We start from the raw sequence: 15,384 nt of genomic DNA on the forward strand, positions 1-15,384 counted from the left end.
GATTATGTAATTGTAATTTTTTTTTTAATTTACCCCCCTTCAATTTTTTAAATGGTCAAATCTCATTATTTTGGTTGTTATTTTATTTTTTTTAATTTATAATGATTTTTTGAAGTTGATTATTTTTTCAATTTCATCTTTTTTTTATTTTTTTCAATACAAAATTTGATCCCCATAAGATTTTAAATTGATATTTTCTTTTTATTTTTATTATTTTATTTTTTTCTTATGAAAGATTTTAAAATTAATATTTTATTCTTATTTCATACTTTAAATTTATTGGAAATTAAACTTTATAATTAGATTCAAATTAGAATTTTATGTACATTTCAAGTTTGAGATATTAACTTAAATTTATAACATTCGTTTAAGTTTATTTTTTTTTAAGTTTATATTTTTCTGATATTACCCCTTAATATTTATTTGAATAGAGATTAGGCTCAATTATTATTATTTATTTTTTTTTGGCTTTCCATGAGGTTTTTCTTAATTTTAATTTTAGCAATGGCCTTGTCTAGCTGATAAAAATACTTGTCTAGTTCGCTGGACCAATTAAAAATGACAAATAACAAAAACAAAAATCATTTTCCCGCTTCTTCTGCTCTAAATTTCAAAATGTATTCAGAACCCCTCCATCCAAAAAAGAAAAAAAATCTGCACACAAACAAACCTCTCCATTTCTCTCCGATCCCAACTAACTGATTTCCCGGGTTTCTCAACTCGGAAACCCTAAACCGTCCATACCACCACAATTCCATTAACTCACAGTACACAATTAAACTCCCTTTTCAAATCCAAGGTTTTTCTCTTTCAATTAAGAATGTATGTAAAGGAGATATGTTTAGAGGGGTTCAAATCTTACGCAACAAGAACAGTTGTACAAGGATTTGACCCCTTTTTCAATGCAATCACGGGGCTGAACGGGTCGGGCAAGTCGAATATTTTGGATTCGATTTGCTTTGTCTTAGGTATAACTAATCTGCAGCAAGTTAGGGCTTCGAATTTGCAGGAGTTAGTGTACAAGCAAGGACAAGCAGGGATCACTAAAGCAACAGTGTCAATCGTGTTCGATAATTCTGACAGGAGCAGGAGTCCTCTTGGGTACGAGAATCATTCTGAGATTACTGTTACAAGACAGGTTAGTTTTCTTCAAAAAATAAATTAAGGGTTTATAATATGAGGGCTTGGTGATTTTTTGAGAGAATGAAGTATTTTTGTGCAAGTAATAGCTATTCTTGTCAGAGGCGAGAGAAAGGTTTGGTTTTGTTCACGCAATCACACATTCTGATTAATAAGAGTTTCTCATTCATAAACTAAATAAATAAACATTTTGCAAGTGGGTTTTTATGGTGAGCCTGGTCAGCTTCCATAGGCCTTGTTTTAAATGAAAAATTATGGTTCCGTATGTTTTGCTGTATTTGGTGATCGCTTCAAAGACCAAACTAGAATGTTACAGAAGTGAACAATATACTTTAGACATGAGAGAATGGCACTGATACCTGGTGATTGCGTATCTTATGCTCAATAAATAAAGGCTGGTGGTTATCACGAGGTTATCGAGCTACTCATGGAAAAAAAGACACTTTCATGGTCATGACTCTTTGAATTTAATTCAACTTGTGTGCTTTGATGGGGTTGATTTGATATGTGAAGGATTTATATTTGTATTTGCAGATTGTGGTTGGTGGAAGGAACAAGTATTTGATCAATGGAAAGCTAGCCCAGCCTAGCCAAGTTCAAAACCTTTTTCATTCAGTGCAGCTGAATGTTAACAATCCACATTTTCTCATTATGCAAGGACGTATTACTAAGGTCTTAAATATGAAACCTCCAGAGATCTTATCTATGCTTGAAGAGGCTGCTGGGACAAGAATGTATGAGACAAAGAAAGAGTCTGCATTGAAAACACTAGAGAAGAAACAGAGCAAGGTGGTTGAAATTAACAAGCTTCTTGACCAGGAGATACTTCCAGCTCTGGAAAAGTTGAGGAAGGAGAGGATGCAATATATGCAATGGGCCAATGGCAATGCTGAATTAGATCGACTCAAAAGGTTTTGTGTTGCTTATGATTATGTTCAAGCAGAGAAAATCAGAGACAGTGCAGTTGGTGAGGTGGAACAAATGAAGGCCAAAATTGCTGAGATTGACCATAATGCAGATCGAATGCGGGTGGAAATACAACAAAAGGAGACCGAAGTATCAAAACTGACTGCTGAAAAGGAAGCCAGTATGGGTGGGGAAGCAAAAACTCTGTCAGAGAATGTAGATGTGCTCGCTCAAGATCTTGTGCGAGAGGTATCTGTGTTGAATAACAAAGAGGATACTTTAAGGTGTGAACAGGAGAATGCTGAAAAGGTGATGAGGCAATGCTTGCTAATTTGGATGTTTATTTCTATTTTATGTGCTCTAGCTTTGTGTATTTGCTTCTAGTAATTGTTTAAGTTTTCTTCTTGTCTTTTTGTTTTTTAATGATTTTTTCAATGACCTGGGAGTTTTCATATCACATTTACATGGCACTTTGATGCTACCAGATTGTTCATAGTATTGAAGACTTGAAGCAGTCTGTAGAAGAGAGGGCCACTGCTGTTAAAAAGTCTGAAGAAGGAGCAGCTGATCTCAAAAAGAGAGTTGAAGATTTTTCCAAGAGTTTGGAAAATTATGAGAAGGAATACCAAGTGAGTATTCATGCTTGCTTATTTACTTCATTTTACTCCATTGAAACAGATAGCTAATGCATTTTATGAGCAAACCAAGTAATGAATTGAGAGAGTTTTAGTTGCCATGGATAGGGTGTACTCGCTGGGAAGAGCAGTGGTGATGAAGAGAAATGCCTTGAAGATCAACTGGGTGAAGCAAAGGTTACAGTTGGAAATGCTGAGACAGAATTGAAACAATTGAAAACAAAAATTAACCATTGTGAGAGAGAGCTGAAAGAGAAAACACATCAGTTAATGTCAAAGTGTGAAGAAGCTGCTGCTGTACAGAATGAGCTTAGTGCTAGAAGGAAAGATGTGGAAAATGCTAAATCGGCAATGGAATCTCTTCCATATAAGGAAGGCCAGATGGAAGCTTTACAGAAGGTCTGCTTGCTTCCTCATGATGACATTTCGCCTTCAGCACCTATACATTTCCTTATAGTTAAATGCTTTTGTTAATCAAAACTTTTCTTCAGGATCGTGCATCTGAATTGGAACTAGTGCAGAAGTTGAAAGATGAAATACGAGAGCTTTCAGCGCAACTATCAAATCTTCAATTCACATACCGGGATCCTGTGAGAAACTTTGATAGGTCAAAAGTAAAAGGCGTGGTAGCTAAACTTATTAAAGTAAAGGACAGATCCACAATGACTGCCCTGGAGGTCAGGAATGCATATGTCTCATAATTGGTTTTGTCACAAAAAAAATTTGTATGAGTAAGCTCTTACTTGAGTTGATTATCAGGTTACTGCAGGTGGAAAGTTATTTAATGTTGTTGTAGACACTGAGAGCACTGGAAAAACAACTTCTTCAAAATGGTGATCTCCGTAGAAGAGTCACAATTGTCCCCTTAAATAAAATTCAATCACATACTGTACACCCTAGGATTCAGCAGGCTGCTGTTAGATTGGTTAGTTGTTGCTTTCACTACCTTTCCATGATTTAGTGCCATTGTTTTGTTCTCCTTATTTGATTTTTATCATTGTATTTTCAGGTTGGCAAGGAGAATGCAGAACTGGCACTTTCTTTGGTTGGCTATGATGAGGAATTGAAGGTGTGTCACCCCAGGCCTGCTCATCACATCAAGCGTGTCCACTTCATGCTTCTCATTTATAGTTTGTTGGTTATGTTGATTGTGGAAGATCCACAAATTATTCATGCCGTGAACGAGCCATGTCATGCAATTATTTGTGCACATTTTTTAATCTACCTCTACCTCTATCTGAATCTAAATCTCCTGTCTCTTCGGTACTGTTTCCCTTCCACTTTTGATTTTTGCTGCAGACTGCTATGGAATATGTTTTTGGTTCAACATTTGTTTGCAAAACCATGGATGCTGCAAAGGAGGTATGGCCATCTTTGCTAAAGGACTTGAAGTTTGGGGGGGGGGGTGTATTGTGATAACCTTGACCATTTAGAACCATTATCCTAAACTTTAGTCCACTATTACAGTGTTCCTGCAACTTTGTTTCTTCTTTGCTTATAGTTATAGATACATCTTTCTTCCCCATCATTCTCAGAGCAAACTTTACTTAAAAACTTCTTCTTAGGTTGCTTTCAGTCGAGAAATCCGCACTCCTAGTGTCACTCTTGAAGGCGACATCTTCCAGCCAAGCGGTCTTTTAACTGGCGGAAGCCGCATGTAAGTTGCTTTTTAGCTTACTCTTACAGATGAAATTCCTTACAGTCATGAACATGATGTGAAAGACCTTTTCTTTTGATTTGTCACCTAAATTTTAATTGTTTTCTTTTTTCTATTATTTGCTCCACCAAACCACAGCTATTGTTTATTTAAATTTGCATTAAATGAAGCTTTCAAGGTTATACACATTCTTTCTGTCACAAGGGTGGAGGCTATCTGTTAAGGCAACTCCATGAATTGGCAGAGGCTGAATCAAATCTTCTACTACATCAGAGAAGGTTATCTGAAATTGAAGCAAAGGTAGAGTTCATTCCCTTTCGTCATGCATAAAAATGAAAGGAATAGAAGAAGATAATTATTGTACTTGTAAAGATATTTATTCCCTTTGTTCAACATGTGAAGGATGCTTTCTTACTTCACATCACGTGGAATCTATCTGTCTATTTGAACCATTTATATCCTTTCTGAAGCGATCAATGGGCATATTGATGCACTATGTGTTGAATAAAATATGTCTCACTTAAAGCGATGATTAGAAATTGATGGTAGGATTTGCTGGAAACTTTTCCTCATTAAATGTTGATACAAGTTGCTCCATCAGCTGCTTTCTGATATGATTCCTATGTTGTAAATCAACTCTACTCCCTAACTATTATTTGTTTATTATGCCAAATTTGAGAGTTAATGCTGTGATTGATACATGGAGGATGCTGATTTGTGCTTCATTTTCCTTATGTAATAACACACCTTTCATTATCATTTTTAATAGTTTTGAGTTTTGACATTCAAGATTCACATTGCTTCTCATCTTAAAATTGCAGATTACAGAGCTCTTGCCAGTTCATAAAAAGTTTGCGGACCTTAAAAAACAGCTAGAACTTAAACTGTATGATCTTTCGTTATTTCAGGGAAGGGCTGAGCAAAACGAGCACCACAAGGTTTGTAATTTTTTTTTATTTCCTTCATAGCGTGTCTTAACCGGTTTATTTTGGTCATCATGCTGTCCCCTTCAGGTGTCAAGCATAAGTTCACTTACATTTTTTAGTTCTTGTTTGCTGGTTTGTTTTGTGGGGAAATAGCTTGGTGAAGTGGTAAAGAAGATTGAACAGGAGCTTGAAGAAGCAAAGTTTGCAGCCAAAGAAAAGGAAATTTTGTATAATGAGTGTGTTAGTGTAGTTTCAAAGCTTGAGAAATCAATCAAAGAGCACGATAATAACCGAGAAGACAGGCTCAAAAACTTGGAGAAACAAATTAAGGCTACAAAAACACAAATGAAGTCAGCTTCAAAGGACCTCAAGGTAGGTTTCAATATTGCTGATCTTTTACTGGACTTTTTGTATGGAATTAATCTGCTATTCTGCATATTTTATACCTTTTTAAATTGTCGCAACTCCATTATTTCTCACACCGCAATTAATTTCCCCTAGCCAAAAATCCTGATCAGCAATACTGTAGTTCTTCATGCCAGTTACTTGTGGAATTTATGATGCATTAAGCCTTTATTGGACATCAATATCCATTTGACCTTTCATATGTTTGTCTCATCAATTTGAACTTATAGTCCCTTTCCAGAAAGTATATGTGGAGATAAATCTAGTTGGACGTGTACTTTGGGACAGTTGAGGAAAGGACACTTGCTTGGATGGAGGAAAGAAAGGAAATTAAACCATTTTTTTGGCAACTGGAACTTGAATCCTATACATGCTGTCTTTTTTAGTCAATTCGGTGATTACTTAATAGCTCTTTAACACCTCATGCATACTTTTTCTTGCTATTAGGGGCATGAAAATGAAAGAGAGAGACTTATCATGGAACAGGAAGCTGTCGTGAAAGAACATGCATCTTTGGAGAGTCAATTAGATTCTTTGAGAACACAAATCAGCCGTCTCAATTTTGAAATAGAAGAACAGAAAGCCAAGGTAAACTTGGATATCTGATTTGGAAAATTTGTCAGAGCCTGCTGTACATTTTATTACAATTTTCCTTCTTCTTGCAGGTTGCTTCCACACGTAATAATCATGATCAGGCTCAATCTGAGCTCGATTCAATCCGTCTAAAGATGTTGGAATGTGATTCCCAAATTAGTAGCATTCTCAAGGAGCAGCAAAAACTTCAACATAAACTTGGTGAGACAAAGCTTGAAAGGAAGAAGTTGGAGAATGAGGTAATTTGTTTAGAGCCCTCCTTATGTACTGTCCAAACTGTGACATTTTATTTATGCATTTCTAAATTTATGCAATATGTAATGTTTTGAAATTTATAAGATAGGTTATTACAACAAAGCCCTTGGAGGCTTAAAGAGAGGGTATAAATGATTGAAGGGTATTATGGTAATTGAACAAAAATTGATAAATATAAATAGGAAGTAAAAAAAAAAAAAAAAAAAAAGGGAAAGTGTGATCTGAAATATTCAGAAACGTGAAAGAGAAGGGAGAAAGAAGAAGAAGAGAAAGAAAAGAAGGGAAAATAAGGGAAAAAGGAAGGGATTTGGAGGAAATAAGTGAAAAAGGTAAGATTTAGGTTGTTTAATATGTATAATATGTTAATTCAACTTTAATTTCAGTTTTGATGAATGTTAGGGTTTTGAGAATTTGTGTTTTGGTTTAAATTGATGAATTAAATTGAATGATGGAGGTTGATTGTTGTGTTTAATTGATTATTAGTTGATTTTGAGAGATTGAATTGAAGGATAATGATTTTGAGTTATGATTTTGTTTAAATGGTGAAATTGTGTAAGAAATCAGGGGAGAACAGTGGGGTTTCTGTTAAAATTCTGGATTGGAGGTTGAAGATGATGAAAATTCAATTTGGTCCCTCAATTTCCGAAAATTACAGTTTAGTCCCCGAACTTTGGAAAATTACATATTGGTCCCTGGAGCATATTCCGAGATTCTGAACAGAATAACATATGAATTATGGACAGAATTACTGTAATAGATAAGATAATTTCAAACTTTCAATTTAGTCCTCCAATTTGACAAAAGGTACAATTTGACCCTAAAAATTTAGTAAAATTCCAGAATGATCCCTGAAGCATAATGATACATCCTGGGCAGAATTGAGGATTAATTGAGGTCAGAATTTCAGTATATTCATGGATTTATGACAAATTTCAGTTTGGTCCTCCATTTGATAAAAGTTACAATTTGGCCCTAAACTATGGAAAAATTCCAGATTAGTCCCTAGCTGTAATATTAGCTTTTGCAGATTAGTTTGATGAATAATTAAGGGTTACTTAGTGAATTATTACCAATTTTATTAGTTGTTTTTATTATGGATTAGATTTCGGGAAAACCGTTAGATTTTGGGTTTTTGAGAAAATTAACTAATTAAATTTAAAAACATATAGGGCTATGGAATACACCCTTAGTTAAGTGTATTAAATAGGTTAAATGTTCTTTCGAGTCGTTCTTGAAAATATTTCCTTTGTATTCAGATAATCCTGATATTCTACCGACGGGACGTCAGTAGGATTTTCTTCAGTGTCTGCTTTTGGCTTCTATTTGCTTTTGAGTCAGGTGAGTGGATAATTTTCCATATGCATGAGAAATACTATAAATATTTGATTTGTTAATATGAATTGGATCATGCTTCTTGATAATATATATTGATTATTATCCTTGTTATGATAAAGCATGATCAATTATTGAATCTGAATTCTTGATATGAACCAGTATGTATTTTGAAGTGAATTCTGAATTGATAGCTCCTCATTTGATTGATGTCATGAGTTGAGCTTTGAGATATGAATATGTTTGTTTGATTATGATTATGAGCCTATGGTATGTCAGTCAGAATACCCATGCTAACAGGGTAGTGTTAGTCTTTGTGCACATCGTATCTGAACCCTAGTTGGTCGGGGGAGTCACCAACCTGTGTGGACTGATCATCCCACAGTACGGAGCCTCATGCTCATTGCATTTTGATTTTCTGACGAGTTCTACCATATGATATTCTTGTTATGGCCTATTTGATAAACCTTCGTATAAGAACTAAAGCCATACTTGTATATATATTTCTCATTGTTATATTACCTCGTGTGTGTATATTGAACGTTATCTACTCACTGAGTTGTTGAACTCACCCTCTCATTATTTATTCTTTTCAGGCTTATAGCTTGATAGCGGGTTACTTTTGTTGAACCTTCCGAACCTGCTTTTGGTTGTAATTTGTATCTTTCTTTTTTATGTCAAGTTAGTGCTCCAAAAACTATGAAATTATATTAACTCTTGTATTAAAACAATTAATTATATTATGAAGTTAGTTTTGTTATTAGTGCTGTGTTGAACAACTCTGATTGAGTTTTGAAGGATAAGATTGTATGTAAGTTTGGGTTCGCATAGGTTTGGAAACCTTGGAGGGGAACCTTGCCTATGTGCCGGTCATTGGATCCGGGATTCGGGTCGTGACAAACTTGGTATCAGAGCTTTTAAGGTTAAAGAAACAATAATATAATTAATTTCATAATAAGTGGAGCATTAGGATCCGTATTGTCTTGTTTTGTTGTTTTTTGAAATTTTAAATTCTCATCAAAGTATGTCTTCTTCCTTGTGATAGATATGATATCCTAAAATTCTGTGATAATCATCATGCTATTGTTCTAGCATGACTTAAGTGCTCTCACTTTTATTTTAGGAAATGCCGAGGAATAGATGAATAACTGATACTATTAGAGTAAATGACAATAAAGATGATGTCCTTATTGTGTAGTTTAGAATTGTGTAGTTTAGAAATGCAAGGTATAGGAGGTAGGGCAGTACATCCGCACCTCAACATGTTGTTCCTGTTTGATATTTTGAAGCAAAAGTTTTGTTTGATACGGGTGCAACTCATTCGTTTGTGTCCCCATATTTTTCCATGAGGTTAGATAAACAACCAACCTTGTTAAAATCCCCCATTTCAGTCTCCACTCCCTTGGATGAGTTAATATTAGTAAAGTATGTGTATCTGGATTGTGAAATAGAGATTGAAGATAAGATCTTTATGGGAGACTTAAATGTCTTAGATATGGTTGATTTTGATGTGATTTTAGGAATGGATTGGTTGGCTAAGCATAGGGCTTCGGTAAATTGTTGGGGTAAGAAAATAATGTTTGATCTAGATCAAGAAGTTGGGTTGGTATTTCAAGGAGATAAGATTGAGTCTCCATCAATTATGTTGTTGGCTATCTCGAGGAAAATGGCCCGAAAAGGGGTACAGTGCTACCTAGCATATATAGTGGATGTAGAGAAAGAAGTTCCCCAGTTAGAGGAAGTCCCTATAGTAAGAGAGTTTATCGATGTATTTCCTGATGACTTACCTGGATTGCCTCCGTATAGGGAGATTGAGTTTTGTATTGATTTGGTTCCGGGTACCGAACCAATATCAATGGCACCATATAGAATGGCGCCAGCAGAATTGAGGGAGTTAAAGGAGCAGCTGCAGGATTTGTTGGATAAAAAGTTTATCCGACCAAGTGTGTCCCCTTGGGGAGCTCCGGTGTTGTTTGTGAAGAAGAAAGATGGGTCATTGAGGTTGTGTATAGATTATAGGCAATTGAATCGGGTGACAGTTCGAAATAGATACCCACTCCCTCGTATAGATGATTTGTTTGATCAGTTACAGGGAGCTCAATTCTTTTCTAAGATCGATCTTCGATCTGGGTATCATCAGTTGAGGATTAGGGAGGAGGACATTTCAAAGACAGCTTTTAGAACTCGGTATGGTCATTATGAGTTCTTAGTGATGTCTTTTGGGTTAACGAATGCACCGGCAGCTTTTATGGACTTGATGAATAGAGTGTTTGGCCAATTTATTGATCGATTTGTGATAGTTTTTATTGATGATATTTTGGTGTATTCGAGGTCTAGAGAGGAGCATGAGCAGCATTTAAGAATGGTGCTTCAAACTCTACGAGATCATCAGTTGTATGGCAAGTTCTCAAAGAGTGAGTTTTGGTTGGAGAGTGTAGCATTTCTTGGGCATGTAGTGTCAAGGAATGGGATTGAGGTTGATCCTCAAAAGATTGAAGCAGTTAAGCAGTGGCTTAGGCCTACTTCGGTGACAGAGATTAGAAGTTTTTTAGGTTTGGCTGGCTACTATCGGAGGTTTGTGGAGAACTTTTCTCGAATTTCTGCACCATTGACTAAGTTAACGCGGAAAAATGTTAAGTTTCAGTGGTCTGAAGCTTGTGAGAAAAGTTTCTTAGAGTTGAAGGAGAGATTGACTACAGCGCCTATTCTAGCAGTACCATCAGGTTCTGGTGGTTACACAGTGTATTGTGATGCTTCGAGAGTGGGGTTAGGATATGTTCTAATGCAACATGGCAAGGTTATTGCCTATGCTTCACGACAGCTAAAGAAGTATGAACAGAACTATCCTACACATGATTTAGAGATGGCAGCTGTAATTTTTGCTTTGAAGATTTGGAGGCACTACTTGTATGGTGAAACTTGTGAGATCTTTACAGATCACAAGAGTTTGAAATACATCTTTCAGCAGAGGGATCTAAACCTGAGGCAGAGGAGATGGATGGAACTGCTGAAGGATTATGATTGTACCATACAATACCACCCGGGTAGGGCAAATGTAGTTGCCGATGCTTTGAGTAGAAAATCATCAGGGAGCTTAGCTCATATTCAGGAGGTACGAAGACCTCTGATTAGGGAGCTGCATGAGTTAGTGGATGAAGGAGTCAGATTTGATCTTAGTGAAGCTGGAGCAATGATTGCTCATTTTCAGGTTAAGTCAGATTTGTTTGATAAGATAAAAGCAGCTCAGAAGAAAGATGATTCCCTACTCAGGATTCGAAATGAGGTTGAGCAGGGTAAAGCTGCAGGTTTTGTGATTGGTGATGATGATGTGCTGAGATATAGGGATAGGCTTTGTGTACCTGATGTTGATGATCTGAGGAGAGAATTGATGATAGAGGCACATCAGACAGTTTACACAATGCATCCACGTTCCACCAAGATGTATAAAGATCTTAAGGTGTGTTATTGGTGGAATAGGATGAAGGTTGATGTAGCAGATTTTGTTTCTAGGTGTTTGACCTGTCAGAGGGTAAAGGGTGAACACCAGAAACCTCCTGGATTGTTGCAACCATTGTTGATTCCAGAATGGAAGTGGGAGAGGATCACAATGGACTTTGTGACAGGATTGCCTAGAAGTCAGGAGGGTTATGATTCGATATGGGTGATTGTTGACAGGTTGACAAAATCAGCCCATTTTCTGCCAGTTAAAATTACTTATGGATATGCAAAGTTGGCGGAATTGTTTATTAGTGAGATTGTACGGTTGCATGGAGTGCCAATCTCGATAGTGTTTGATAGAGGTCCACAGTTTACATCGCGGTTTTGGGTGAAATTTCAAGAGGCTATGGGTACTAAGGTGCAGTTGAGTACAGCTTTTCACCCTCAGACAGACGGTCAGTCTGAGAGGACTATTCAGACCTTGGAGGATATGTTAAGGGCTTGTGTTATGGATTTTGGAGTTAGTTGGAGTAAGTTCCTATCATTAGTGGAATTTGCTTACAACAACAGTTATCAGGCTAGCATAGAGATGGCACCTTATGAAGCTTTGTATGGCCGAAAGTGTAGATCACCGGTTTGTTGGTTTGAGGTTGGTAAGAAGAGGCTAATGGGACCGGAGTTGATTCAGATTACCTCAGAGAAGATTGAGGTAATTAGAAAGAAGCTTCAAACAGCTCAGAGTAGACAGAAAAGTTATGCGGATAGAAGAAGGCGTGACTTAGAGTTTTCAGTGGGTGATTGTGTGTTCTTAAAAGTATCACCTACAAAAGGAGTATTCAGGTTTGGGAAGAAAGGCAAGTTGAGTCCTCGATTCATTGGACCGTATGAGATTCTGGAGAGAGTTGGAGCAGTTGCTTATAAGTTAGCATTACCACCAAACTTGTCTGCTATTCATCCAGTATTTCATGTTTCCATGTTAAGGAAATATATGTCAGATCCATCACATGTATTAGAGGTTCATCCCATTGACTTGAGGGATGATATGGTTTATGAGGTGCAACCGGAAGCTATAGTCGACCGACAAGTGAGGAAGCTTAGGTCAAAGGACATAGCTTCAGTGAAAGTGAAATGGAAAGGCCATTCACGTGAGGAAGCGACATGGGAGCTCGAGGATAAGATGCGTGAGGAGTATCCTCATCTTTTCGATAATCTCGGTAAGTATTCAATCTTTTCTATTAAGTTTCGAGGACGAAACTTTTATAAGGTGGGGAGATTGTAATGTTTTGAAATTTATAAGATAGGATATTACAACAAAGCCCTTGGAGGCTTAAAGAGAGGGTATAAATGATTGAAGGGTATTATGGTAATTGAACAAAAATTGATAAATATAAATAGGAAGTAAAAAAAAAAAAAAAAAAAGGGAAAGTGTGATCTGAAATATTCAGAAACGTGAAAGAGAAAGGGAGAAAGAAGAAGAAGAGAAAAGAAGGGAAAATAAGGGAAAAAGGAAGGGATTTGGAGGAAATAAGTGAAAAAGGTAAGATTTAGGTTGTTTAATATGTATAATATGTTAATTCAACTTTAATTTCAGTTTTGATGAATGTTAGGGTTTTGAGAATTTGTGTTTTGGTTTAAATTGATGAATTAAATTGAATGATGGAGGTTGATTGTTGTGTTTAATTGATTATTAGTTGATTTTGAGAGATTGAATTGAAGGATAATGATTTTGAGTTATGATTTTGTTTAAATGGTGAAATTGTGTAAGAAATCAGGGAGAACAGTGGGGTTTCTGTTAAAATTCTGGATTGGAGGTTGAAGATGATGAAAATTCAATTTGGTCCCTCAATTTCCGAAAATTACAGTTTAGTCCCCGAACTTTGGAAAATTACATATTGGTCCCTGGAGCATATTCCGAGATTCTGAACAGAATAACATATGAATTATGGACAGAATTACTGTATAGATAAGATAATTTCAAACTTTCAATTTAGTCCTCCAATTTGACAAAAGGTACAATTTGACCCTAAAAATTTAGTAAAATTCCAGAATGATCCCTGAAGCATAATGATACATCCTGGGCAGAATTGAGGATTAATTGAGGTCAGAATTTCAGTATATTCATGGATTTATGACAAATTTCAGTTTGGTCCTCCATTTGATAAAAGTTACAATTTGGCCCTAAACTATGGAAAAATTCCAGATTAGTCCCTAGCTGTAATATTAGCTTTTGCAGATTAGTTTGATGAATAATTAAGGGTTACTTAGTGAATTATTACCAATTTTATTAGTTGTTTTTATTATGGATTAGATTTCGGGAAAACCGTTAGATTTTGGGTTTTTGAGAAAATTAACTAATTAATTTAAAAACATATAGGGCTATGGAATACACCCTTAGTTAAGTGTATTAAATAGGTTAAATGTTCTTTCGAGTCGTTCTTGAAAATATTTCCTTTGTATTCAGATAATCCTGATATTCTACCGACGGGACGTCAGTAGGATTTTCTTCAGTGTCTGCTTTTGGCTTCTATTTGCTTTTGAGTCAGGTGAGTGGATAATTTTCCATATGCATGAGAAATACTATAAATATTTGATTTGTTAATATGAATTGGATCATGCTTCTTGATAATATATATTGATTATTATCCTTGTTATGATAAAGCATGATCAATTATTGAATCTGAATTCTTGATATGAACCAGTATGTATTTTGAAGTGAATTCTGAATTGATAGCTCCTCATTTGATTGATGTCATGAGTTGAGCTTTGAGATATGAATATGTTTGTTTGATTATGATTATGAGCCTATGGTATGTCAGTCAGAATACCCATGCTAACAGGGTAGTGTTAGTCTTTGTGCACATCGTATCTGAACCCTAGTTGGTCGGGGGAGTCACCAACCTGTGTGGACTGATCATCCCACAGTACGGAGCCTCATGCTCATTGCATTTTGATTTTCTGACGAGTTCTACCATATGATATTCTTGTTATGGCCTATTTGATAAACCTTCGTATAAGAACTAAAGCCATACTTGTATATATATTTCTCATTGTTATATTACCTCGTGTGTGTATATTGAACGTTATCTACTCACTGAGTTGTTGAACTCACCCTCTCATTATTTATTCTTTTCAGGCTTATAGCTTGATAGCGGGTTACTTTTGTTGAACCTTCCGAACCTGCTTTTGGTTGTAATTTGTATCTTTCTTTTTATGTCAAGTTAGTGCTCCAAAACTATGAAATTATATTAACTCTTGTATTAAAACAATTAATTATATTATGAAGTTAGTTTTGTTATTAGTGCTGTGTTGAACAACTCTGATTGAGTTTTGAAGGATAAGATTGTATGTAAGTTTGGGTTCGCATAGGTTTGGAACCTTGGAGGGGAACCTTGCCTATGTGCCGGTCATGGATCCGGGATTCGGGTCGTGACACAATAGGTGAAAAGAATGGAAATGGAGCAGAAAGATTGCTCTACGAAGGTAGACAGATTGATAGAGAAGCATGCCTGGATTGCTTATGAGAAGCAGCTATTTGGGAGAAGTGGGACTGATTATGAATTTATGTCCCGCGATCCCACTAAAGCAAGGGAGGAACTTGAGAGATTGCAAGCGGAGCAATCAGGGTGTGTAACTTGCAAAGTTTTCAATTTGTGATTGCTCTAGTTATTACTGTAGTATCACTACTAATATTGTTATCTTTTGTGTCAAGAACATTTTTTTATCAGCCTGAGACCTTGAACCTTTTGATTCTCTGTCACATTTTCTTTTATCATTTGCAGACCAGAGAGCTGATTTCTTTTTCTTTTGTCTTTTTTTCTTTTATTTTTTATGCTGTATTTTTCACTGCTATGTAGGCTTGAGAAAAGGGTGAACAAGAAAGTTATGGCAATGTTCGAAAAGGCAGAAGACGAGTACAATGATTTGATGTCGAAGAAAAAACATTATTGAGGTTGTTTACCCTGAATATACAAGCATTGCTGTACCTTAGCTTTTCTATACTTGTGCTAATTTTGTGTTTACCAGAATGACAAGTCTAAAATCAAGAAGTGATTGAAGAGCTAGACGAGAAGAAGAAGGAGACTCTCAAAGTTACATG

The 15,384-nt window shown here is 35.9% G+C and overlaps 2 protein-coding genes across 3 annotated transcripts; both read left to right on the forward strand.

Annotated features, from left to right (window-relative positions):
- The first annotated feature begins 505 nt into the window (after window positions 1–505).
- Window positions 506–4,582, forward strand: LOC118036031 (structural maintenance of chromosomes protein 2-1-like). Of its 2 annotated transcripts, XM_073404444.1 has the most exons (10): window positions 506–1,138; window positions 1,675–2,355; window positions 2,532–2,675; window positions 2,790–3,080; window positions 3,173–3,358; window positions 3,441–3,606; window positions 3,691–3,750; window positions 3,981–4,043; window positions 4,247–4,338; window positions 4,543–4,582. In XM_073404444.1, the coding sequence occupies exons 1-6, from the start codon at window positions 821–823 to the stop codon at window positions 3,516–3,518; spliced, it is 1,698 nt and encodes a 565-aa protein (XP_073260545.1). In that variant the 5' UTR covers window positions 506–820; the 3' UTR covers window positions 3,519–3,606; window positions 3,691–3,750; window positions 3,981–4,043; window positions 4,247–4,338; window positions 4,543–4,582. The 2 variants fall into 2 exon arrangements, with proteins under 2 accessions (XP_073260545.1, XP_073260547.1); XM_073404446.1 differs by lacking the exon at window positions 4,543–4,582 and having other exon boundaries at window positions 4,258–4,339.
- LOC140954289 (structural maintenance of chromosomes protein 2-1-like) lies at window positions 3,987–8,572 on the forward strand. The gene is made up of 9 exons (XM_073411580.1): window positions 3,987–4,043; window positions 4,247–4,338; window positions 4,509–4,638; window positions 5,160–5,276; window positions 5,418–5,636; window positions 6,117–6,257; window positions 6,335–6,502; window positions 7,775–7,856; window positions 8,447–8,572. The coding sequence occupies exons 1-9, from the start codon at window positions 3,987–3,989 to the stop codon at window positions 8,452–8,454; spliced, it is 1,014 nt and encodes a 337-aa protein (XP_073267681.1). The 3' UTR covers window positions 8,455–8,572.
- The last annotated feature ends 6,812 nt before the right edge of the window (window positions 8,573–15,384 follow it).

This window comes from Populus alba, chromosome 1 (assembly GCF_005239225.2).
Source record: "Populus alba chromosome 1, ASM523922v2, whole genome shotgun sequence".
Lineage (NCBI taxonomy): Eukaryota > Viridiplantae > Streptophyta > Magnoliopsida > Malpighiales > Salicaceae > Populus > Populus alba.

What these genes read in the sequence shown, in the direction of transcription:
- LOC118036031 (XM_073404444.1), top strand. Translation starts at nt 821, where the DNA reads ATGTATGTAAAGGAGATATGTTTAGAGGGGTTCAAATCTTACGCAACA. An exon ending in AACAGGAGAATGCTGAAAAG is followed by an intron (nt 2,356 to 2,531) that starts GTGATGAGGCAA and finishes TGATGCTACCAG; the next exon opens with ATTGTTCATAGTATTGAAGA. An exon ending in ATTATGAGAAGGAATACCAA is followed by an intron (nt 2,676 to 2,789) that starts GTGAGTATTCAT and finishes TGCCATGGATAG; the next exon opens with GGTGTACTCGCTGGGAAGAG.
- LOC140954289 (XM_073411580.1), top strand. Translation starts at nt 3,987, where the DNA reads ATGGAATATGTTTTTGGTTCAACATTTGTTTGCAAAACCATGGATGCT. An exon ending in AGCAAAACGAGCACCACAAG is followed by an intron (nt 5,277 to 5,417) that starts GTTTGTAATTTT and finishes GTGGGGAAATAG; the next exon opens with CTTGGTGAAGTGGTAAAGAA. An exon ending in TAGAAGAACAGAAAGCCAAG is followed by an intron (nt 6,258 to 6,334) that starts GTAAACTTGGAT and finishes TTCTTCTTGCAG; the next exon opens with GTTGCTTCCACACGTAATAA.